The sequence below is a fragment of the Panicum virgatum genome, chromosome 9N (assembly GCF_016808335.1).
Source record: "Panicum virgatum strain AP13 chromosome 9N, P.virgatum_v5, whole genome shotgun sequence".
Taxonomy (NCBI): domain Eukaryota; kingdom Viridiplantae; phylum Streptophyta; class Magnoliopsida; order Poales; family Poaceae; genus Panicum; species Panicum virgatum.
In genome coordinates, this window is record NC_053153.1 from 20,022,399 (window position 1) to 20,047,209 (window position 24,811).

General features: G+C 45.7%; 2 protein-coding genes across 4 annotated transcripts; one reads left to right on the forward strand and one right to left on the reverse strand.

The window, feature by feature from the left end:
- Positions 1 to 12,023: 12,023 nt before the first annotated feature.
- On the forward strand, positions 12,024 to 12,907 carry LOC120688417. The gene is made up of 2 exons (XM_039970736.1): positions 12,024 to 12,219; positions 12,373 to 12,907. Exons 1-2 carry the CDS (start codon positions 12,132 to 12,134, stop codon positions 12,594 to 12,596), a joined length of 312 nt encoding a protein of 103 aa, XP_039826670.1. The 5' UTR covers positions 12,024 to 12,131; the 3' UTR covers positions 12,597 to 12,907.
- A 2,447-nt stretch (positions 12,908 to 15,354) lies between these two features.
- On the reverse strand, positions 15,355 to 23,420 carry LOC120688416 (sphingoid long-chain bases kinase 1-like). Of its 3 annotated transcripts, none has more exons than XM_039970733.1 (9): positions 23,119 to 23,420; positions 21,357 to 21,887; positions 20,884 to 21,252; positions 19,811 to 19,904; positions 19,700 to 19,737; positions 18,754 to 18,900; positions 17,605 to 17,704; positions 16,520 to 17,478; positions 15,355 to 16,276 (listed from the first exon to the last, which is right to left on the reverse strand). In XM_039970733.1, the coding sequence occupies exons 2-9, from the start codon at positions 21,762 to 21,764 to the stop codon at positions 16,124 to 16,126; spliced, it is 2,268 nt and encodes a 755-aa protein (XP_039826667.1). In that variant the 5' UTR covers positions 21,765 to 21,887; positions 23,119 to 23,420; the 3' UTR covers positions 15,355 to 16,123. The 3 variants fall into 3 exon arrangements, with proteins under 3 accessions (XP_039826667.1, XP_039826668.1, XP_039826669.1); XM_039970735.1 differs by having other exon boundaries at positions 15,428 to 16,276; positions 21,357 to 21,837; positions 23,119 to 23,394; XM_039970734.1 differs by lacking the exon at positions 23,119 to 23,420 and having other exon boundaries at positions 21,357 to 22,959.
- Positions 23,421 to 24,811: the final 1,391 nt, after the last annotated feature.

Below are 24,811 nucleotides of genomic sequence, written 5' to 3' on the forward strand. Positions count from 1 at the left end.
CCAATTCAAATCATGTTTGTCCTGGATTTAAAACAACTTTCAATTGGATCAACTAATGTCCCTAAAAATTTATAGAAATATCCGCCATAACAAGAATAATAAAAGTCCAGTTGAGGCCTAAGAGAGAAAATGAAAGTTGTCACATGAAATGACAAGACTTTTAATTGGTAGTTTTTGAAATAATTAAATAACTTTCAAACCATTGATCAAATGAAAAAGTTCCTGAAACAAAAGTTGTAGATCTCGAAAAACTGAACAAAGTTGGTATTCAAAAGTTTTTCATTTGACCTCAGGAACAGTACGAAAATCACAACGGACATCATTTTCCGGTCGAAATCACCGAAATTTCGGTCGAAATCACCGAAATTTCGGTCGGAATTCACCGAAATTTCGTTTTTTGAATTTGAATTCTCTTTCCGTTCGGAATTAGCGAAATTCGGCGAAATTTCGGCCGAAATTTCGTTTCCGGCAAATGGCGGGATTCGGAAAAAAAACGAAAAGGTAAACCCTGCTTGAAAGAGAGGAGATTTAAACTCTGATGAACATGATGAACAGTGTCGAATCAACGGTCAGTTTTTTATGCAGCGATTTTTTATACGGCAGATCGACACGTAGCTAGCTAGTAAGACATGCATGCAGAATCATCACCTTGAGGAACGTCTCGTTCGGCAATAGAAAAGATGATCCTGTCTAGCTCTTTCTCTATGGTCCTCAGATATGCTTGATTAATGGTCGTGTCTCGTGACGTGCTCGTCGCAAACGAAATCTTTTTTATCTGCAAACTGCTGTCTTATGTGCATTGGGTGCGTGGTACCCCTGCTGCTGGTCTCTGGTAGTCTTGCGTCAAGCTAAGACCGTTCGTGCCCGGCCGGCGGCACACTACAAAAACACAACCACTGTAGATGCATGCATTCGTCTGACGACGAGCAGTATTACGCGTCTGCATTTGATGATGAGTTGCTTTTTTCGAATAATATGAGTTGCTTTTTTAAAAAAAATTAATTTGATGAGTTAGTTGCTGAAGCATGGTTTCACCCCTCTCTGTCTTTTTTTTTAAAAAAACTTTCATTTTACTAACTTGTTGTAATACAAAGAGAGAGCCCTCGTTTACTGCGAATTACAGATTATACAACAACAGGGACGCGCGCACTGACACAAACAAACAAGACACAGCCCAAAATAAAAAGAAAAATACTGTGGTGCATCTCCAACAACAACTAACTATTCAAACCCTCGCCCCCATGGCATAAGGGTCTGCAGGTTGGGGTTCAGATGGGGCCGAGAGTATATATCGACATGATGGTCGTACTTAACTCTGTCCTAATTCAAAGTAGTTAGGCCAGACTTGTCTTTCCGATGTCACATGCATAGTAGTATATGTAGTGCGGCTACTGTATCTCTGCACAAAACTACTATATCATTATATTATTTTTAAAAAATAACTCTGTCATTTTTTAGAAGCGAGCTGGGGAGCTGTATTCTCTTAACCATACTCACATCCTCGTAGCTGAGATCGCTAAAACCACTACTACTAGTGTTGTATGTATGTTTACCAACGACAAACCACTCCGCCTATATGATACAGTCCGTAATGTTTAGTTTATATGCTAACTTTATTGAGCCGAATGATTCTTTTCTCTCAACCAATGCACCACTGCCGCCAGCCCGCCAGTACTATTATATGGATATATATAGACAGCCGATTGATTCGTTTCTAAAAAACAAAATTGGGAAAAAAAAAGGAAAGCCAATGAGAAGGACAGCAGGCCGCGGCCCTCCGTGCGTAGGCCCAGTCGCAGCACATACGTGGGCTTTCTTGTACGCCCTTGCCGCCGCGCTTTTTTCTTTTTTATATTTTTTAAAAAAATCAAAATTTCAAAAATATATGTCCGTTTTGAAAAATTTCAAAAATACCCCCGGTCGCTCCACATAGGGCGACAGGCCCTAAGTGTAATTTTTTTCTTTAAATTTGCAACGAGATTCTTGGAAAAAAAGGGGCATGTCGCCCCCCCAACGGGCGACAGAGGGGCCTGTCGCCCCCCCTCGGGCGACCACTGGGCCCCGCCCACGGGCGCGGCAGGGGGGCCTGTCGCCCCCCCCCCCCCCCCCCCCCCCCCCCCGCGGGCGACAGGGGGGGCCTATCGCCCCCTTTCGGGCGACCGGGGTACCCCCTTATATAAGCATCCAACCTCCCATCCCTCCCCATTTGAGCCCGAAAATTCCACCAAAAATCCAGAAAAAAAGAGAGGGGTGAGGAGAAGGAAAGCGGCGAAGCCCAGCCGGATTCAGCACTTGTGATCTGCAGGTTAGTACATTTAGTTTATATATTTTTCCATTTAAGTAGTACGCATTTAAGTAGTACGTATTTAAGTAGGGGTGAGTAATTTAATTTAATTAGTGCTGTAGTAGAACCATTTAAGTAGGAGTTTAATGATACTTTAGTTTGTAGTTATGTAGTAGTAAATTAGTTTAGAAAATTAGTAGTACGCATTTATTATTATAATTGCAGTACTATTAGAGACGTGTTTATAAATTAATTATGATTTAGAATAAAATTTGGCATATGCAGTATAGAATTTGAGTGTCATCACGTAGTTATAAATACTTATACGTTGTAGTTGAATTTCATACTTAGTTTTTACGGATTATTAAATAAGGTAGTGAAGTAAAGAGTATTATGTGATATACAGATATATCGAGCAAAATGCAGTTTCAAGTATTTTATGGTGACTACAATATTTTGTATGGGCCAAATGGAGTAGATCTTTTTGCCTTTAAGTGCACATCTAGCGCCATAGATAAACCTCTGGAAAGGAGTTTTGGTTCCATATGTAAGTGGCTGCAGCGTGGGTTCCGTGTTGATCCGTTGACACATGTGATCACCGTCCAGTCTCTTGTTAATTGGGAGGTAGAAAGTAATTTACTGGAATTGATGATGATACACAGCACTGATGACTGGCAGAAGTACATGCAAGCAGCTCTAGAGTGTGGGTGGCCTCTGCTCATTCTTGTTCAAATCTGGGAGAAGACACAAAATGAAATCCAACATTGTGCAGATCAAGGAACTCCGAGTATTCGAAGAGATGACTCCTACGCTGCAGGACGTGGCCTACCTCCTCGGCCTCCCTATCGTCGGGGAGGCTGTAGGTCCGCGTGTGGTGGCGGCCTTGTGGAAGGATGACCTGGAGGCCCGTTTTGCCCTGGTTGACCGCGTCGAGAAAGCAGGTCCGATCAACCCGCACCCGCGAGCAGCAGGTCCTTCGAGGACGTTGTCTGGGAGCCTTACAGCCCAAAGGCTGTGGCTACCCGTGCACCAGCAGGCCTGTCTTCGCACTGCTCCGCGAATGCGAGCCTGTGGCTTACTACCGCCGTCCTGGTTTATGACATCGCGGTTGAGGCATATTGCCCATAGAGAGTCAGGAGACAGTTTGGGCAGCGCCAGGAGTTTCCGGTGCCCACCGCGTTGGAGCGTGTCAGTCGCCAGGACCACAGGTAATTATGAATGAACTTGGCTCATACATTCGTGTCGAATCTAACGATTCTTCGTGGTCCACTTTTGTAGGTTGTCAAGGAGTGGCTTGCCGTGCTCTGATGATTGGCTCACCAAGATGCAGCCATGGGTGGACCAATGGAAACAGGCAGACGAACACTTGGTCCATCCAACAGGACCACACAGAGACAGCTCCTTAAGGTCTTACCTCACCTGGTACTTACCCCGGACTCGGGCTCGTCTGGTTTATGTTGACACTCACCCGCAGCCACCCCAGGCAAGGCCTCAAGATGGCTATGCCCGGCACCACGTGGAGGCACTAGCTGGCGCGGTGAGTCTTTTGATCATATTTGCATATATATATATATATATATATATATATATATATATATATATATATATATATATATATATATATATATATATATATATATATATATATATATATATATATATATTAATATTCATAAGATAATTCATGTGTTTCTAACTGTTCCTTTACTGAATGGATGCAGTTTCGCCTTTGCAACATGATGGAGACGGACTGCTCGACTTACCTGACGAGGGTACGTGCCGGATCCACAATGACCCAGTTTGAGCAGACACAGGTATGGTCGAGGCAGCGTGACCAGTTGCGTCAGGTAGTGCACAACTTGGAAAGCCGTGTGCAGTACGAAGATAGCCACGGGTCGTCGCAGGCCTCGTCCTCGTTCCCGTGTCCGTCGACTGTGCACGGGCCAACGTCCCAGTTCTTCCCAAGTGCAGGTAACGTACATATCTCTTTAAAATTGGATCAAGTGTTCCTATATATTTACTAATATCACAAACAGAATACGATCCAGCTACTGTGTTCGGCCATACTGGAATGTTTAGAGGGACAGCACCAGTTGGCGGACCGTATCCAGGGATGGTACCTAGGCCACAGATACCGGACTACACAGGTTAGTTTATGTTTCGTATTTCAGTTTCTACATGTCATGACGAAAGACACGAGGGAACGCTAACATCCGCATTTTATGCGTAGGATTCTACCCCGATGCGGGCGCCGGACCTTCTTCTTCCTCCTTTCGACCAGATAACGAGGGTTCCACCTTAGACGACCTCGACAGCTTGACTCCAGAAGAGCCTGCCGCGCAAGGTGACCCCGATGTCTTGGGGTATTCACAGCTTGGAGGAGCACCACTTGGGATCTCTCAGCAGCAGACACCGCAGCCCCATGTGCGTCCTGAGCGACAGGTGAGGTCTCCGGATGTTCTCACCTACTCCGAGGGCCATGTCCGTGCCCAGCAGAGGGCTAAGAGGGTCCGACGCCCTAGGGGTGGTTAGATATATGTGATGTTTGTATCTCTGATGTTTATTTGTAATGAGATAGCTGTGGACCGCTAATTTGTATCCGATGTTTATGATTGTACTAGTTTACTTGTCATTTGTTTCTATAGATACTATTGATGTGAACTTGTTATGTTTGTGGGTTCCATAATGCTCGTGAAATAAGGAAAGTTCTTGCGAATTTTTTCCGTGATTTAATGAAGGACAAGTTAGGTTAGGTAGGAGTTAGCGGCCGAGATCCTACCGACGATGATGATGACTACACGCTCGAATAGCTCAAAATAGGAACTATAGTGTATCTAGCTGCGAGTACGAGATCACAGGTTGCCACTGCTCAGCACGGCGATCACGGGTTTCCCAAATCTCGCATTCTTTGTACAGACATACGTGACAAAAGACGACAACCCAATAGCAGTGCCCTTCCACCTTATCAAAAAGATGTGACAACACGGCAACCACACCAGCTCACCTTCAAAGCAGTCTCTCTGGCGAGGACGACGGACCTGTCATTCTACAGCGAAGGTCTGTGGCGTGTAGTGGGGAAGGCGGCATCTAGGCGCGATCGACCGAGCGATCTAGGCATGCACATAGATGCATCGAGTATTCATTTCGAGAATTGAATCCAGCCTTTTCAGTGTTAGGTCATCTAGCCTCTTCACTGTGTTGTCATGTAGGCTTTTTAGATGCATTTACACTCCACACTCCGGGTATCAGACCATTGTGCGTCTATAAATACTCCGAAGTTTGTGAACTCCCAGCAGCACTCAAACACCAAAGCTCATTATATACCCAATGTCTGGAGGTGAGTCTAGCGGGAAGAATTACTATGGTTTTGGGAAAGAAAAAGGGGGAAGAAAGGGAGACCCCATAATATGGGAGGGGCCTCTTGGACCTGATTCCTTTTCCGGAACCAGTGTTTGAGTTTCCTCCACAACAAAAGAGTGAATTTACCAATGAAACTCCTCTTCGACAATACGATAACCGTAGAGAACCGTGGCCAAAATGCAGACATGGTGAGGACTGCTTAGTGCAGATGTGCACCGACGAGATGGATGGCGGTCGGCGTTTCTTTAAATGTCCACACGCATGGGTAATACTCGGTTGTTTCATTTCTTTTTCTTCAATGAGACACCTTACATGAAATTTGTTTTACAGTCTTCCGATACTCCAGAAAACTGTGGTTTTACTAGGTGGGTCGATCCTGCACCAATTGATTCTGTTCAGGAGTTCATCGAGTACCTCCAGATAAAGATCTTTGATCTGGAATGTAAGGTGAACCATTATGAGGAAGTGAGCGAGGGTAACAAAGATGATGAAGTTGATGATACCAGCAATGCTGCCGGCTCACAGGATGAACCATGCACTATTCCTTACTGCAACTGCCCTTGTCACAAGAAGAAGGGCCCTGCGCCTCCGGCACCACCACCTGCACCGCCTGCACCACCTGCAATGGGTGGATACTGCGGAGAAGGCTCAACGCAGTTTGCTACGTGGGGGTACAGCTACTAGGACTACCCTAGTGCTAGTGACATGCTGCATTGTTGTGTTTGTTCTGTTTTTTTTTTAAATTACCTAAGACATGTTAGGTTAGTCCGAAATCTGTTTACCGTAGTTTGCAACGGGTTCTGCCATACCACTGCATGTGTGATGTGTGTTTCATTATCGTTGTCTAATGATGTAAAATTTGATGGTTCACATTATGTAATGCATTTCTTAGTTCTTATTTCTTATCGTTATATTATGTGATGTTTGTATCTCTGATGTTTATTTGTAATGAGATAGCTATGGACCGCTTATATATACACTTCAACGTTTGCCTCTGATCACTCTCGTATTTTCCATTACATACAATAGATGGTATGTTTATACTTCGATGCTCCATTACGACTAAGTACGATTCAAACTTGACATTATGTACATGTCTAGTGAATGCAAAGTTAGGTACGAGACATACATATAAGCATAATACAACATTAACAATACTAAATGCGAATACATCTTAAACCGATGAACATCATATGTTATAGATCATGACATGAAATCATCTAGGTCGTCATCCCAATTGACAGATGGTGGTGCTGCAGGTGGTGTAGTATGGCACGACGAACCTCTTGTCTTTCCCTTACTCTCTTTTCTGGATCTACGTTCATGTACAGGGGGAGGAACATCATGTGTTGGAGGCCATGGTTTGGGGGGCATGAAGTCATTCATGTCGTCATCCCAGTTAACACAAGTTTGTGCTGCAGGTGGTGCAACATGACTTGACGAACCTCTTGCCTTTCCCTTTGTCTCTTTTCTGATTCTAGGTTCATGTAAAGGGGGAGGAACATCATGTGTTGGAGGCCATGGTTTGGGAAGCATGAAGTCATCCATGTCGTCATCCCAGTTAACACAAGTTGGTGGTTGAGGTGCTGAAGCATTACTCGACGAACCTCCGGGCATCTGTTCTTGCGCAGGCCAAGTACTATCACCCGAAGATCTTATCCACCTCCTTCGTCTAGTTTGCGGCATAAGTCCACCGAAGATACATACCAATTTACGGAAATTTGGTATCGTTTTGTTAATCAACTCCGTGTCCTCGGGGTAATCCTAGCATATAATTAAAAAACAATGTTACTGTTTCATAAATATGGATTCGAAATGACGGACGGGATTACAACTGAATGAGAGTTACCTTAATGTGCATCTCATGCACCTTTGGCCGCATCCATATCTTACAAGAACTTTGTAAGAATCCAATGATATTAGGATGATTCGCAAGTTCACATACTCTCATGTATATCTTCCGACATTCTAGCAGGTGTCCCTTTACATCTTGCGTCGTAATACCTCGAAATAGTGTGAAATCTTTAAACTCTACTACTTTGGACAACACCATCTCTATCGTACCATCCGCTAACGGATCCAACTTCTTACTGATAACAAGATGGGTCATGATATCAAGTATTATACTAGATTTTTCTTCGATCCATGCAAATCCTCCACAATTGGAGGCAGTCATTGCCTTATGCTACAATATCAATAAGGTACTTTCATAATTCTATTCTAATTCATAATTAATTTAAAAACAAGTCTGTAATAGTACTGAAATGGTAATACTAAACGAGTGTTCTAAAGCACCAAATCTAATTCAGCTAATCCGCTAATTAAATTAAATTGTTATACAATATCAATGGATTCATACGGAAGTTACCGGTAGATCACAAGTACGCAATCCGGCAGAGCTTCGCTGCTTTTCTTCTCCTCACCCCTCTTTTTTCCTGAATTTTTAGGTTCAAATGACAACAGAAATAGCGGCGAATGGCGGCCAGGGCTTATATAGGGGGGAGGGGACCCTGTCGCCCCCCCAACGGGCGTCAGGCCCCTGTTGCCCCTGGGGTGGGCGACAGGCCCCTGTCGCCCGTGGGGGGCGACAGGGCCCTTTTTTTTCTAGGGACCTCGTTGCAAATTTAAAGGAAAAAATTTACACTTAGGGCCTGTCGCCCTATGGGGGGCGACCGGGGGTATTTTTTAAATTTTTCAAAACGGACATATATTTTTGAAATTTTGATTTTTTTTAAAAAATATAAAAAAGAAAAAAGCGCCTTGCCGGCCTTTTACCCGAGGCCTGCCGAGAGAGAGAGGCTGCGCCCCTCATGGAGGCCCGTGTTTCCATTTTGCCGCAACTGCCGTGGGCCGGCCACAAAACGGTTGAGAGTTGAGACGTTCTGACTCGGGGACGGCCGACAGGGTGGGCTTGCTCGCTGATTTTGTTCCTGCTTTACAGATCGTGGAAGACGGCTGTTCCAGGGTGGAACACTTGAACACGCGCGCCTAGTGTTCTTTAGGCCCCTCACAAAGCTGGGAAAGGGGCTAACCTCCCCGTGCTTTTCAGTAGAGCTGCTGCTGGGCGTGCGCCCTTCAGTTGGCACTAAAGCTAGTAGCCTAGTATAGTATGCCTACGGCGCGGTTTTTTTTCTTTTCCTTTGAATTGCGTTTTTTTATATCAAAAGTAATCCCTCTATCTTGAAGGGCATTCTAGAACTCAAAATTTATCCTCAAATATAAAACATTCTAAGTTGAAAGTAGACTCAACTATTTTAATTGTGTATCGTTTTCGAGTCTTTCTCAGTAGAAAGACGTGCATGCAACCATGTGGAGGAGGTGTATGTGGGGGAGGTGCATGGAAATATGACATGATACCTTAATTAGTATATATTTAATGATCCAAATAGAATTCTAATGTATAATAATTAGGGGTAGGAGAGTCTTTTCTACACAACCATAATCTGTTCTAAAAACTCTAAAATGCCCTACGTTTCAGGACGGAGGGTGTACATCGTAAAATTGATGCTGTCAGTGGCAGAGCTCGACAGCAAATATAAAGGCGACCATGAAAGAAGAGAGATGCTAAAAGTTTACCAGGACAAAAGGGTTGGACCGACCCTCTGCAATGGAACGAGCTGAGCATCACCTATTACAACAATTGAAGACGAACTCGCCTAGTGATGTCCGTCCATGAATTGATCAAAAAAAGAAAAACAACAACCGCTTCAGTGCCTTCTCACCGCCAACAGTAGCCCAACCACGCGCAGCCGCAGACAGACATGCACTCCGATTCGGATCCGTGGCTGCTGCTGCATGCTGCTTTCTACGCCTGCATGATGCCGCGTCGCTCAGAGCCCGGCCTCCACCAACAAATCCGTAGGCGCCTGCAGCTCAGTGGTGCGCGGAAGATACGCCCTAGCGCGAGCTCTCGCTCCCGCTCCCGGCCCGGCCGGCTCGCGTTCGTCCACTCGCTCGTCGACACACACTTGCCGGCCGGCGCGCTGCGAAAGCCCGGTCCATCGATCACTGTCTCCTTCCCGGCATCACCTAGCTAGCTCGACCTAGCTAAGAGGTACTAGGCTAGAGCCAGTCCCGCGGGCGCACACGGGTGCACGGGGTACCCCCGCCCCCTGCCTGGCCAATGAGCCCCGCCGGTGGTGCGGCGGCAAGGCATGCCTCGATCGATCGCGCCCAGCTTTCACCTCATGTCCCCGCCATGGCCCGCCGCCGGCCCGGCCGCTAGCTTATCCTCGCTCGATGGCCAAGAGGAAATTGACCGCGCGCGCGACCGGAAAGGTAACGCACTTGCGCGTTATCTCTACACCCGCGCGCGCGCCGGCCGGGCGATCCATGGAGATCGAGCTCTTTTCAGCGCGGATCGGATAGACCGCTAGCTAGCGTCGCACTCGCACTTGGGATTAGAAAAATTGGGCCTCGCCACATTCATCCGGCTTCCCGGATCGCGCGCCCTTTTCCGCAAAGCGAAATGCCCCCGCCTCCCCCGCATCTGCATACTCGACTGCCGGATCAATCGATTTTTCAGTTCAAATATTTGTACTATTTTTTCAAAAAAAATTAATATCTTACTTTTAAAATATAGTATAATATTTAAACTAAAGAGTATCGGATGTGCGTATAAGAATCATCCATTTGCACCGCTAACTGATTCGTCCAGTGATCGCCGGCTCCGGCCTGGAGACGCGCGCGAGAGGATCCGGCAGTGCACTTGTTGTTTAATATTCAGATTCCGTTGGGTTTTCCACAGAAGGGTGGTGGCACTGGCACGCGTGATCCGTCGATCACTGGCCAGTGATGAGACGATCGGCCTTCTTGCTGCTTGTATATTCGGTCGATGAGAGCTTTAATTAGTTATGCGATGATGATAACAATCATGGTTAGCAACTTGCGCCTCGCTTCCACTACAGGCCGCAAAGCAGTAGCGACGACGCGCAAGAAACACGGCTCCTGGCTAGTGTCTGTTGGAGTGTGCGACCGGGTGGCCTGGTCGCTGCTGGCTCCGAATGATGCTGCTAGCTCATCGATCAGCTCCATCGCCCGGCGGCACGAACGGGAACTGAGTGGACAGCAGCTAGCAGCTACCGGGGGCTGAGCGCGACGGCTCCACCGGGGACACGATGGACGCTGCCGGCGTGCATGCGCTAGCTAAGCCGTAGCTAGCTCGCCCATCGACCGGCCGGCGGCCGGTCTCTCCTTGATACCGAGGAGCTAGACCGGCCGGGTGGTGGTGGCCTTCTCGTCGACGAGCTCATGTCGATCGAGCCATCGAGGAGGACACGCCCAGGATGTAGATAGGATGTTCTCAAATTCGCAGCTGGGGGATCGATCCGACCGGCCGGATCATCATCAGACGCCACTAACCGGCCGGGATCATCACAAAGTTGGCCGCTCGTACTTGGACAGTTGGACGATCGGAGTTGATCGAACGGGGGGCACGCATGATTGCCCCTTTTGACGAGGACTCTGCTAACTGCCCCTGGATTTGGAAACGTGGCGTGTCGTTTCATCACCGGATATATATAGCTAGCCAAGCTAGGTGAACTCGGGAGATCCGAGAGGATATAAAAGTTGTACGCAAATAGTCGCGCACGACACAACTTTACCGTGTACTGCATTTGTGTTTGGATAGATGTGCTAAAATAAGGGTTGCTAAAGTTTAGCTCTCGGTATGCTAATGATACTCAACATAAGCTAATGAGAGCTAATCAAGGCTGGTTGATGGATTCTAATAACTAATTAGCCATCGATCATCTGCGTAATTAGTTCAACAATTGGCCTATATTTAATTCTACTATTTGGCGTGTAAATAAGTAGGCTAAAGTTTAGCATGTTGGACCCAACCACGTCCTTAATTAGTTCGTCAAGTTAAGCACTGATTGGTTATACTTTTTTTTTGCGAAGGGCACTGATTGGTTATACTTACAACCAAACATGTTTTTTTTTCAAGGAGAGGACTAGATGGAACTCATGTAGTGACAAGTTACTTTGTGTTACCGGCTACGGCTAGTCGGCTACTAATTGCTACAATATCTTTGCAAAAAAAGCACACACTAGGGTTGATACGCGCTCATCATGTCCTAATTAACCAGCCGTTATTCTACATTAGCTTCAGGTGCAAGTTGACAGTTGGATTATATTATCTACTATATCATATTATTGTCCCACCACACCAGCAAACCGTCCCGGCGTCACATCACATGTACTTGGCTTTGGCTTCCCCCTGCCTCTTCTCGCCTGCTGCCTTTGCTGCTCCGGCCACTTTGCAACTTCCGCTAGCTGCTGCTTGCTCCATCGCTCGTCATCTCTCTGTATCACATTCACAGCCCATAGTGCCGCCACCCCCATCTTGTCATCGCCTCGCTCTATATATCACGCGCATCAGAGAGCGGAGAGCCGCAGCGCCGCCAGCCAACCACCTTGCCGCCTCCCATCGCACAGGAACGACGCACAGAAAGAGACCAACAGAGGTCCGGGTGGTCTCGAACTGATGGGTCGCAAACCTGCATGCCGCGCCGCCGTCTCCATGGCGCCGCCCCCGGCGCGCGCCCTGCTGGTTCTCGCCGCCGCCCTCACCGGTAAGGCGCACGACGACGAAACCACGCCGGCGTGCGCGGCCATGGCGGCGCGTTTAGTTTCGGCGTCTCCATGTTCGCTGCTAGTTTGTTCGCGCGCTGGCTCGATCGGGATGGAATGGCTGACGCTGACGGGTATCCTTCTGGTTTTCGCAGTGATCGTCGCGGTGCCGGTGCCGGCGCCGGCGTTGGCGGCGTGGGTGGACTACCCGTCGGGGGTGCCGTGCGGGGAGACGTTCCCGGTGGAGCAGTGCGACCCCGGGGACGCGGCGGCCAACAGCGCGTGCATGGACATGTGCCACTACGGCGGGTGCCGGCGCGGCGGCCAGTGCGTGTCCCTCAGCTTCGGCCGGGGACGGGGCTGCCACTGCAAGTGCTAGCAGGCCTCTGCTAGCCCTGGCGCCGGAGCTTTCGTAGCACACTTACACTAGCGTACGGTAGGCGCCGGGGGTAGTGTACTATGTTGCCCGGATATGCGGATACGGATACCGGTATGCAATACGGGGATACTCCGATACGCTATTTTTCCAAAAACAAGGACACGGTGATACACTAATATATATAAAAAATAAAAATAAATAAAAGTTTCAGGAACTAGAATGTGAGAAAATAGAAGTTACAGGAACTATAATGCGTCATAAACTCATATATTCATATGTTCTATAATTATTAGAAAAGAAAAGGGGCAAAGGAAAAAAAGAACCAACCTTATCTTACCTGTTCATCTGTTTCAAGAATCAACCTTATCTTACCTGTTCATCTGTTTCAAGAATGGATGTCGGTCGTCTTCTTCCCCAACCTCCGGCACTCTCTCTCTCTTTCTCTGTGTAGCGGCTAACTCCGGCGGCCGCGGCTCCTCTCCCTCTCTAGAGGCCGCGGCTCATCCTCTCCCTCTCTAGCGGCCGCGCGAGCCTTGCGAGGCTGCTGCGGGCCTGCGGCTGCGCGAGTGGGGATGAGAGGGTGGCACAGCTGAATGGAGAACCTTTTATATGAAGTGATTGAGTGGTGTTGTTAGGGTTTGAAGGTATCGGACAGGTATCCACAGGTATCCCACAAGTATCCGATTTATTTTTATTATTTAAAAATACCTAAATAGTCCGATACTTATGGGATACGTATCCGGGAGTATCCGTGGAGTACGGGTATCCGATACCGGTACGTGAGTTTTGCGAAGTATCCGCGTATCATAGGTAGTGTATCTGCATGTTGATTTTGGTGACCCTTTTCTTTCTTCCTTCCTTTTTTTTTGGTGGCATGGTGCTTGCGTTTGTTTGTTCTTCTTCGTTCTGCCTTTTGTATCCAAAGCGTACATGTGAGTTTGGACTTTGGAGGCGGCGAGAGACACAGACAATCATCAGGTGCCTTTCGCTCGCCCGCCTCTGCTGTCTGCCTCTTGCTTTCCATTTTACCTATACTATACGTAGCTGTTTTGCTAGTTGAGGCGTACGTTAAGCTTGTTGCCGATCAAGTTCCAATCAGAGACCGGTGTTTCGAGTAGCCGTTTCATTTTGCACTGAGAACAGAGACAGGTTCTTCCTCCCACTCCAAGCTCTGAACGCTCGCGGTGCCAGCCTAACCATGTCTACATGAGACAAAATATTCACCTATACTATACATAGACACGGCATAGTACATGGTAACCTCTTCGTACAGAAACATACCCAGTATGAGTTTGGAAAACGAAGGTACTCGTAATTAGCTTGGCGTAGCACATAATTTGCATTTAATAAATATACAATAATATTTGAGAACTTGCCTCGGCAAGCATTTCATTAAGAAGTTAATAAATACAATAAATTTAGCCATATTTACCAACGGCCCTGATTTTTCAACAGCTCATTCGGTGCATGCACGGTAACACCCTGTACGTTTAGCAGGAGTCCAGGAGATCAGTAATGTATCTCTCAAAAGCATGCTGCCAAGATACGGGGTCATATTTAGCCACCAAATTAATCGAACAGTTGGCGCAAGGATTGTATTTCTTATTGCCCCCACAGGAATGCCAGCGAGCAGTGCCACCCCCGGCGTCCCGTCACGTGTACTTGCCCTCTCCTAGCCTGCGGCCCTGCGCCGTGCGCCGCGCCGCTCTTCCGATGCCTGCGCCGTGACCACCACCACACCCCCACTATATTGCCAGCGCGCACCGCGCGCCGCGGAGCCGCCAGGCAAGCGTCGCTGTCGACACCTCCCAGCGCGCCGGAGCAGAGACGACGCACGCGGAGGGAGAACAAACAGAGAGGTCGATCGCATGGCGCCGCCGACCGCGCGCGCCCTCCTCGTCCTTGCGGCCACCCTCACCGGTAAGTTGAGGCCGGCGCCGGCGTGGCGCGTGGCCGCGGCCACCGCGTCGGATTGTGCATGGACGCGCGCACGTACGCGTCGCATCCGTGCGTAATCTGACCCCCGGCGCGGCGCGGTGCTCTCCCTTTTTGCATGCAGCGGCGCTCCTGGCGGCGGCGCCTCCCCGGGCGCGGGCGGCGTGGGTGGAGTCGGACTACCCATCGAGCGTGCCGTGCGGGGTGACCATCCCCGTGGAGCAGTGCGACCCGGCGGACGGCGCGGCCAACGCCGCGTGCAGGGACATGTGCCACTACGGCGGGCGGCGAGGCGGGCGGTGCGTCGGCCCCGGGCAGCTCGCCCCGGTGCAGGGATGCCATTGCAGGTGCTGAGTCGGATGGCTGTGGCCGCCACCCGGGCTGGCGGCAGGGTAGAAGCAGTTTCTGATCCTGTGGAAATACTAATAAAAATCTGCAAGGGGGCTTGCTGATACCAGATAGCAGTGAGCTAATCGTACCCAGCTCTCTTTGTTGCGATATGTTTGACTCGATCATGCCTGCGCTGGGTTTGGACCTGCATATTCGTTGGCTTTTTTGAATTATTTTTAGCTAATTGCATGTTCAACCTTTCCAATTGTTACCATTTGCCAAGTAGGATCAACATGCACAACGATTTCTCAGTGTCCGGTCAACAACGTTATCCAGTTCTATGTCCCAGTAAGATGTCTGGAGAGTGCTCACCGAAAAAGTGCATCATCATCCACCAGAAAGAAACGAAACAAAGCAAACATTATCCTGTTCCATGAAACCAATATCGTCGCGAAAATGACTTGCCGAGTCACAACTATCTCACAATCACATCTGAAAATTCGCCTGGCGGCAAGCTATTCCTCGTACAAGCACCGCTTGCCAACAGCATGCAAGCAAAAAGAGCATCCCTGAAGCATGCGCTGCTTATTCGCCAGCAGAAAACAGCACGTATGGGAAATTTCCAACTCGTGTAGCAGACAACGTTTACAATTACTACACAGCTCATACATCACAAACAAGAGTTACACATGAAAAAAGATGCAGCACCGGCGCCACAAATATCGTCCGTCCCTTTCTGCTGAAACCCTACAACTGTACTGGGAATCCAACAGGCCTATATAGTCTTATTCACACTTTGCAAACACAACAAGCTGATCAAGGACACGCGCTGGAGGGGTTGTCCCTCTAATGGGGGTAATGAGCAATCAAATGGCCGGCATCAGGGACCTCCAAACAACCGCACACAACAGGGGCTAAAAGTGGAACAATATGTTCTGGACCCAAGTACACTCATCTGGATGGCTCTATAGTAGATCCATTAGATATCAGACAAGAGAAAAGGCGAAACCAATACGTGCGCAGCAGGCTGCTGTCTGAGATAGGCTTTGGCTTTACATCTGGATAAATAGCACCCACCCAGCACCTTCTTGCTCATCAAGCACAAATGTACCATCTCTAGAGCTGGTGTCACCAAGGATGCTCTGACTTCTGAATATAATTACGGATGAGTGGATGCGGACAAAATTCCACAGTTCACCGTGCAAGATTCTTGTCTGACCTCAAGAGCTGCAGACTGAGTCTGCAGAGTAATGTATTTACAGCTACTGTACAGGGTTTTTGGCTGGCCTGCCGATCAATTGACATTGTTGAGGTAACAAACTACAGCGAACTTGCCCCTTAACATGGAGCAGTTCACCATCAATACCACATCCATCATGCGTATTTGGGCCTGCCTTGAGCCTCACAGACTTCACCTGAAATTTAGCACAGCAGTGAACTTTGCATGTGAAGTTTCTGGTGGAATGACTAACACAGAGATCCTTCTCAAGAAAAAAAAAAGTAACACAGAGATCATTAACCATGGAAATGTAAAAAGGTGACAATTGTGTGACACAGAATGCTTGACATGCATCGAGCCAAAATCAAAACAACACTATCATGAGTAGAGGAACGAAGTAAAATTTTGATACTTGACCAAGAGAAGAGCCATAACATACCTTTACATATTCTACATTTGGAAGAGATGTATGCTTCCCAAACTGCAAAAGCACCAAAAATCTCAGTAATCTGAGTCTTCCACTTCCACCAACCAAGAGCAGGTCCAAACAATTGTCATCAAATTCAGCCTTGGGAGCAACAACCTGAGAGCTCAGACTCTGCACAGTCTTGCATGAATGGTTGCACACCAATACACCAAGATAGCGTCCTTTCCGAACTGTCCATCTCTCATCTAAGCTTGGTACAAGCTCCTTAGTCAGACCAAGCTCAATATCCTCCCGAGGACTATGGAGCTCAATTGGAGTCTCAGGTTCCCAATTAGGCTGATTATCCCATTTAGGCTCCGCATCCCACTTTGGTCCCGAATCCCACACGGGTCCAGGATCTGAAATTGTTGATGATGTGTCCTCTTTGTCATGCGCCATGTTAACCTTAGAGGATTTTGCATCGTTCGTCATAGTCAAGCCTGGCCACGCCTTTTCAGTCCTTGACTTTGATTTGGACCTACGCCAGCTGGGAGTAGATGTACCATGAGACTGGGGATGGAGCACTTCTTCTGGTTCTTTGAATGTACTTGCTCTGCCCAATGATAGACGTTTTGATTTTGGGTCAAGCGCACGAACAAGCTCAGAAGGTTCGTTGTTTGCACGAGGACTACAAACCTCCAGCTCTGCCCCAGACATGATGCCTGTAGACATTATTGAATCAATGCTAGATAAACTCGAGGCACGCGGTAAACATTCTGCTCTCGATCTCTGAACTACATCATCATAAAGATCGGATGCATCAACCTTTTCTTGTCCTGCCAAAATTCTATGCTCAGCACCATTGACATCTGATACTGGAAGATACTCCAATTCAAAACTGTACTTTGGCAAACACAGGAATTTGAGAAAACCAGCTACGAAGTAACGGAGAGGACCAAAACGCTTCTGATATTTCTCTGAGAGTTCAAGAACTGCAAGAGATAAGACGGAACATCACTTCATTTTATTGCAGAAACTAAAAGTCACCTATGGCTAGTTCAAGAAGCTAATTTTAAGAACCAAGATAGGAAAATGGTATGGGATGTTGAATATGTTACCATCACTAATAAAACCAAAATATGATACAGTTGTGCCATAATGCATAGTCCCACTTTGAATCCATTCAACAGAAAAAACATCAATAGGCGTAAGACCTCCCTGCAACCAACAAATGATCCAATAAATATTTGCATACAATAAATATCCACATTAGATTTTTCAAAATAGAACTTAAAATAAGTATTGCCAAAAATATGGACACACCATACTTTCAACTATTTTTCAATCTTCTAGATAATATTAACAAAGGAAAAGGATGCTTGAGATGGTGAGGTGGCTAAATTTGGCCTCATTATAATAACACTACAGATTATATACAGAAATATTTTTTGGCATGTCTAACATATAATTCCAAAAAGATAGTTGCTCCAAGAAGATATTTTGAGAGGACTTATGGTAGCTTATAGTCAAATTAGAATATATTAGAATTGGCATTCCAATAGTACATTTGACTATTGAAGTGACACAATGGAAAGATTAAGCAGCTTTCAGACGCTGAGTGACCGAAATCCTACACAAAATGACTATTTTTAACAATTCTACTCTCCATTAGGCCTCAGAGCCCTGGAAAAATATTATATAGGAAAATGATAGAGCTACAGGAGAAAAATTGAGTTACTTATCCTACAACAAGATCACAGGCAAACCCAAGTAGTGAGCAGCTAGTGTGGAGAAACATGGGTGCAGCTGACAGCAAGACAGCAACTGGAATATGCCATAGAGCATGGACGTGCAGTAGTTTGGTCAGTTGCTGTCAAAAGCAGGCAGCATTGTGAGGCAAGTGAATTTAGGTTAGAGACATGCAGAAGATTTGCCCATGTAGGTCAGGCGGGAGGGGGGCGGAGGGAGGGGAATAAAGTGGCAGAATATTGGTGACTGGTCAGATTAGATAATCTTGTCTCTTCGTAATGCAAAAACCACCATTAATCACGAATCAGCATGTAGCTTAACCTAGATCGGATTCAATATTCTAAACCAGGGAAATGAAATAGCAAAGCAGTCAGTTCTGGCTAAGAACACAAGGTAACCTACCCAGCATGACAACAAAATTTTAGGATCTTTTAAAATGAAATGACAATAAGTTACATGGAAATAGAAGGAGCACAAGACAGAGAAGATGAAGCAGAACAAAATAAAGTGTACTTTACCCTGACAATGGACAGTGCTGCAGAAATTGGATCCTTAACACCCAAGACTGTCCAAACAAGTGAGTTATCAGACCCGGCAGGTATAATACCGATTGGAACAGAGGCAGCCACATTTTGATCATCCCTGCATAGTAGACCGTTGAGAACCTACACAATCAAATTGCTTACAGCATCAGAACCTGTAGTTAGCATATGCATAACTATTTGTTAAGCATGCAAGGTGAGGATGACTTCAGAGAAGTAGCAAATGCACAAGGATCTAAATGACGTTTCAACACACATTGTATGATAGCAGCAAACAAGTAATGCAATTGAACATGATTTAGAACTTCTGTGGATTTTAAAACACAATTAAAAAAAACTTGCCATGAGAAATCATATATGATGCACAAAATTTCTTGTCTGCCTGATAAGCTTCCCTCAAGGAAAACTTTGAAATGTCATGGACATGTTAGATGCACTTCCAAGGTGGTTCCAAATGGAGCAGTACCATCAACAGATAGTGACTTGCTTACACTTGTGTCTTTGCTTCATGTAAATGGGTTGAACAGATTAGTGTTTGGCCAAGAGGCATTATATCAAATGCTAGTGTTATCACTTTCAAACTACAATGCAAGTCTAGCCCCCTACCATTACTACACTTCAGACACATGGGTGATGTTCACTCACAGAAAACCCTAAGCTTTGAGCAAGTTGTTCCTGATGGAGTAGGTCAAAATGTCAAGTTGCGGAGCTAACTAGGTTGGTTAGAGAACTGTTGTAGTTTATTGATGGTGCTATTATCAAAACCAAAAGTCACACAAGCTGAAACAACATCAGAAATCAGGATGGATGGGTCCATCATTATGATTACCTTTTCTCGAGCAAGTTATCAGATACGCTATAGCAAAGAAAAGACACCTGGATACCATGAAGGAAAACATGCATGGATGAAACTAATACTAACCTCATTTACAATTCCATCACCACCCACACATACAATACCTAGCAAATACAGGTGAAAATGAGTCAGATGGTGAATTTAAAACACTCATCTAAGATGTGAAATTGCATATACCATCTGGACAGGTACTAAAATCAATAGTTGATACAAGAGATTTTGCATGACCAGCATGTGTAGTTTTTACCACTTCCATCTTGAAACCTGCAAGCTGTGGCTAGCACTTGTTATTAAACCATACCTAAGTTCCTGAGATACTAAAAAATGTAACAAGCATGATGACATACATTTCTTCATACATAAAAGGTTAATAACTTCAGCATTCTATGACCGACAGCATATAACAAGAATAGTCCTAAAAGGCATGGTCATGAAGCAGGAAACTGACAGTAACTTATAACAAGAGCTAAGTAGACATGAATCAGACATCTGCACAATGGCATCAAAGTCTTGATTCATTTGGACTTGATGATTCCTAAAGAACTTAGTCTAGTAGAATGGTATTTCCAAATACAATCTTGCACAAAGAGTAGACCTAGCAGGAGCGTGGAACAATTTCAGGTTCCAATGTTTCAGTAACATAGTCCCTAAACATATGGACAATAACAACTAGCATGCCTTTCCAACTCTACATGACCTAGATAGGGAACCTTGATAATGAGTCCTGGTAACATATGGATAAAGTATTTTTTACAGCCAATAGATGCATACTGGTGTTTCTAATGCACAGCATAAATCCCAACTTGATATCATGCGTAGAGAAGGTATCCAGTAAAATAATGATATCTTAGAAATTGAGAATGTCTAGTACAGAAATACCAAATACATATTAAATGCTCTATGGCGGCTGGACCAATGAATCATGTTTAAATGGTAAACAAGGGAACATGAAAAAAAAATGTAATCTGTAATTCATCATTTTGTCAGTTAAACAGATATCTTAATATGAGCAGTATAACTGGTAAAAAGAGAACATGAAAGTATGAAACACAAGCATAGCAAGGGGTTTTAAATGAGAAGGTTGTCCTAACATTGGTCTTTGAGTACGAGACATCCTACTAAATACGGTCATGTGAAGCGTGATTACAAATTGACTAAGATTCTCTTTTATTAATCTAGCTAGTAGAAGTGACAGATAGCATATATCCGATCTTGAGATAAGAAACATGCTTATACTCAGATAGACATACCTTAAATATTGGTTCCACTTTTCCATGAAAAACTTTGCTAGATCTACCATGTCCAGATCTAGGGTTCAAGATGACAAGAATCTTTGGTGGAGACCGACATTTAACATAAGGATCAAGCATGGCATCAAATGGAATGAGTTCAGAAGAATGTTTCTTGCTAGATGCCATGGGGTGAGGCAACAGGTTTACATAGCATTGCTGGTCTGCAAAACTGTTAACCCACCGAAAGGCCTCATGTGGAGAAGTTGATATGAACTTCAAATCCTTTTGGGTTCTTCTAGGCTTCATAAAGCAGGAGAGTCCACTGGATCTTTTTTCAAGAGGACATGAGTGCACCGTGAAATACCGGAGACCAGAATGATACGATACCTGTAAGGTCATTTTATATATCTTAAATTGATCCCAGATGTTGCAGACTAACAGAACTGAAAAAAATATGCGTGCAAGTTATGTAAGTCAATGAGATATCTTACAGATACAATGTCCTCAAGCTTAAGGATGTTAGAACCCCATATAAGGGCTTCAGTGCTGAGCCTAGCATCAAAGCAATTGCCACCAGACCCTGATCCAGACTGTTCACTTGATACACTTTTAGCTCTGTTATCTAATGTAAGCTTTCCAGAATAAACCTCGCATCCAAGTAAATCAGATTTCTCATCTTCAATTCGAATACTATGTGTGCTTGCCTTTTCTGGATCATTGATGACATCATCAGGATCCTTTTGCTTTGAAAATATTGTGTTACTTGTTTCTGGAAATACAGGAGAAGTTTGTTGCTCTGCAGCAGTTGGAGAACGCCTGCTATTTGTACGACGAAGTATTTTATGGATTAGCCCTCTTGGCGAAGTAAGATTCTGCTCATGATGGTCAGACTTCTGCATCTCTGACTTCTAATGGTATATCCAGTACATGGATAACATCCGGAGATGTTACATGTTAAGAAAAAGCATAGAGCTGTAAAGCATCAATAGGGGAAGCTCATGAGAAACCACTCATGACTAAGCCTGTAAAATGTAACTGGACATCAGCTTGATAAAAATGGTTCTAAATTACTATGCATAAACATGTAACCTAACTGACTAATATATTATATTCTTATAAAAAGCCACTGAATTCTTAGAATTACATGCTCCTGAGTAGCCCTGAAAGCTTAGAATTCTAGCTCATACAATTTTAGAAGTCATGAACAAATTATACACAAACAATATAAACTACAGGTAGTGCATGAGGCAAATCGACTATGGTTCAGTTGTCCACTCTCTAAAGGGAAGATCAAAAATCAGAAAGCGATTTTTCAACGCTGCTAAGAATCTCTGACTCTTAACAGATAGATTGTGACCAACAAAAAGATCAAAAAGCAGCGTTAGAGAAACAAACTGTTAGGTAGAACACAGGCTGGCTCTTTCAAAAGATCAAACAGAAAACCTTCTGCTACCTAACTTTAGAAACCAGAAGGCAAGGGTTTTCATACGGGAAGGTACCGAGCAACTCCTAACAAACACTGTATCATACTCAAGCTTTAGAAATGTCGCTAACAACTCAGATACAACTATGAGACAGATGAACTTACTCCAATCACACAGCTGAAGTCTAAACTACTATTGCTCGAGGACCACAAGTACAAAAAAATGTCAGTGAAACACAGAAACCATGTAAATACTAATAGATTGAGTAGAAATTCTAGTGGCAAGAACAAGAGGGTTTGTTCCCCCCACAGCAGGAACGGTAGACAAATCACTAGCTGAATTCAAATTAAAACCCTGATTATTCACACTCTGAACAAAGCAGAAATTTCTCGTGATTCGATCATACACGCATGAACAAGTAGCATTTTCAGTATATTAACTTACCCAAACCCGCAATTCAGGTTGAGTTAGGCCACGGTATGAGGTCGTCTTATCCAAAATTCAAACTACTCACTCATCTACACCAAATTACAGTACTAGCTCCCATCCGGGCAATGGGTTGCTGCACCCGCAACGCATGGAATCACATAAATTCTCCCAGAGCGCAATCCCAATTCAACAGTAAACCGGGACAAAATCGCGGAAATGTAAACGCCACCACTGTGGCTGGGGCTGCGGACCACAGGACGCTCGCAGCCCAAACAATCCCTTCCGACAAAAGAAAAATAATCCGAAATCCACTTAGACCAAAATTCGCGCGAATTCCGCCAAACCCACATCGCCCAGGACCCCAAACACACAAAGCACGCAGGTGGTGGGGGGCGCTCACCAAATCGGATCGAACCGCGGGGGGGGGGGGGGGGCGGGGGGCGTCGAGCCTAGCCGAGACCTCCCGCCGCGGAGGGCTGCCAATCCCCGAGCTCGATTAGGCGGGGGAAGCCAAACCCTAGCTCGCGGCTCGCAGTGGTCGGAGACGACCGTGGGCGGCGGAGGCAGAGGAAGAGGAGAGAGCCTGGCTAGCCGCCCGAGGAAGGAAGAGGCGAGGGGGGGGGGGAGGAGGAGGAGACGAGACGAGGAGGGGGAGAAAAATTTTATTTTATTAATTAAATGGAAGACAGACAGCACGGCAACGATATAGTGGGGTTTGCTTTGCCTTAGTTTATTTCCGATCGGGCAAAATGGTCCGGTTAATCTAGAGCTAATCGGCCCCCATTCCGCGTTCTTGCTAATTGCTATGGCACGCAGCGTATCTTCCACGAACAGGGCAGGTCGCCGGCTTTCCCTTGGATTTTTCTGCTCGGCCCCGCGGCCGCACGATGATGTGCCGCGCGATGGAGGGCCCCTAGGAGCGGCGGGCCCGCATGTCGGTGGAACGCTGGCCCGCCGCGCGCGTAGCGGCGGCGGCGGCGGGGTCAAAGCGAGTGTGAGTGTCTGGCGCATGGACGGAGCTTGGGCTTTGGGTTCGGCTGGACCCCTGGACCTGCTGCTCAAGGTACATGGGCTGTACTATTTTATCTTCGTGAGTGAAAACGGCCCAGTATATGTATTGTTCAAACCTATGTTATGGGCCGATTGCAAGCTCCCTAAACAGATACAACGTCATTTTATACCAAAATAGAGCCTTGTATAGAAAACAAACTAGTGCCGCTAACAATCTAGGCCACTAAGACAATTGCAAATCTTGCATTCTGTGCCTCCTTACACTACTTATTACAAGTTAATATATGTCCAGATCATATTATAAGCTTGTATGGGAAGTTTCCCGGCCTATCAATCTATGTTCCTACACATGTTAATAGTGTGAGTGAAGGTCCAGATGTAAGTAATTAACATAAGCCTGCGTTTTTAGCATATCAATGTGGCTATCTCTCTCCACCTTCAGACGCTGATTTGGAGTCTAATTGCCAAGAGAGAGGACGGGGGAAGATGTCAAGCTTGGGATGAGGTTCCTAATGGAAATTTTCCTTTTACCAGTGAATTTCACGAAGGGCCCACCAGCGGTAGAAATGATGAACTGATAACTTTTGTGGCAAGCAAGCAAATCAACAATGAATAGATATGCTTTGACCTTGATTGAATCATATATGTAAATTGAGGGATCCGGATCTAAAAATTAATAGTTTGGGGATCTTAGTGACACATACATACAAATAAGTTTAGGAATCACCTGTGCATTTCACTAAACTGATATGACCTACTTGGTCAGCCATATATGCTTGCTTATTATTTCTTGCAATTACGTCCCTAACACTTACAGGTTCCAATTGTTTGAATTACTTTTATTCTAGATAGATGTTCTTAAATGGGAGGTGTTTCATGTACAATCAACACTGTTACAATTATGTGTGTTCCGTATGGTCTGGTATTGGGCAATCTAATGTTGAGCACAACACAAATCTATACCGATTTATAAAACGAGTAAAGTTTCCACCTAATAATTTTTTGTTTGGTCCGTTTAGTTGGTCCGTCTTTATTAACAGGTGGACCTTAGTACATCCCATATGCGAGTTGCACTAACCCCC

What these genes read in the sequence shown, in the direction of transcription:
- LOC120688417 (XM_039970736.1), top strand. Translation starts at nt 12,132, where the DNA reads ATGGGTCGCAAACCTGCATGCCGCGCCGCCGTCTCCATGGCGCCGCCC. An exon ending in TCTCGCCGCCGCCCTCACCG is followed by an intron (nt 12,220 to 12,372) that starts GTAAGGCGCACG and finishes TGGTTTTCGCAG; the next exon opens with TGATCGTCGCGGTGCCGGTG.
- LOC120688416 (XM_039970733.1), bottom strand. Translation starts at nt 21,764, where the DNA reads ATGCAGAAGTCTGACCATCATGAGCAGAATCTTACTTCGCCAAGAGGG. An exon ending in TTTTGGTTTTATTAGTGATG is followed by an intron (nt 17,479 to 17,604) that starts GTAACATATTCA and finishes TATCTCTTGCAG; the next exon opens with TTCTTGAACTCTCAGAGAAA. An exon ending in CAAATGTAGAATATGTAAAG is followed by an intron (nt 16,277 to 16,519) that starts GTATGTTATGGC and finishes GCTAAATTTCAG; the next exon opens with GTGAAGTCTGTGAGGCTCAA.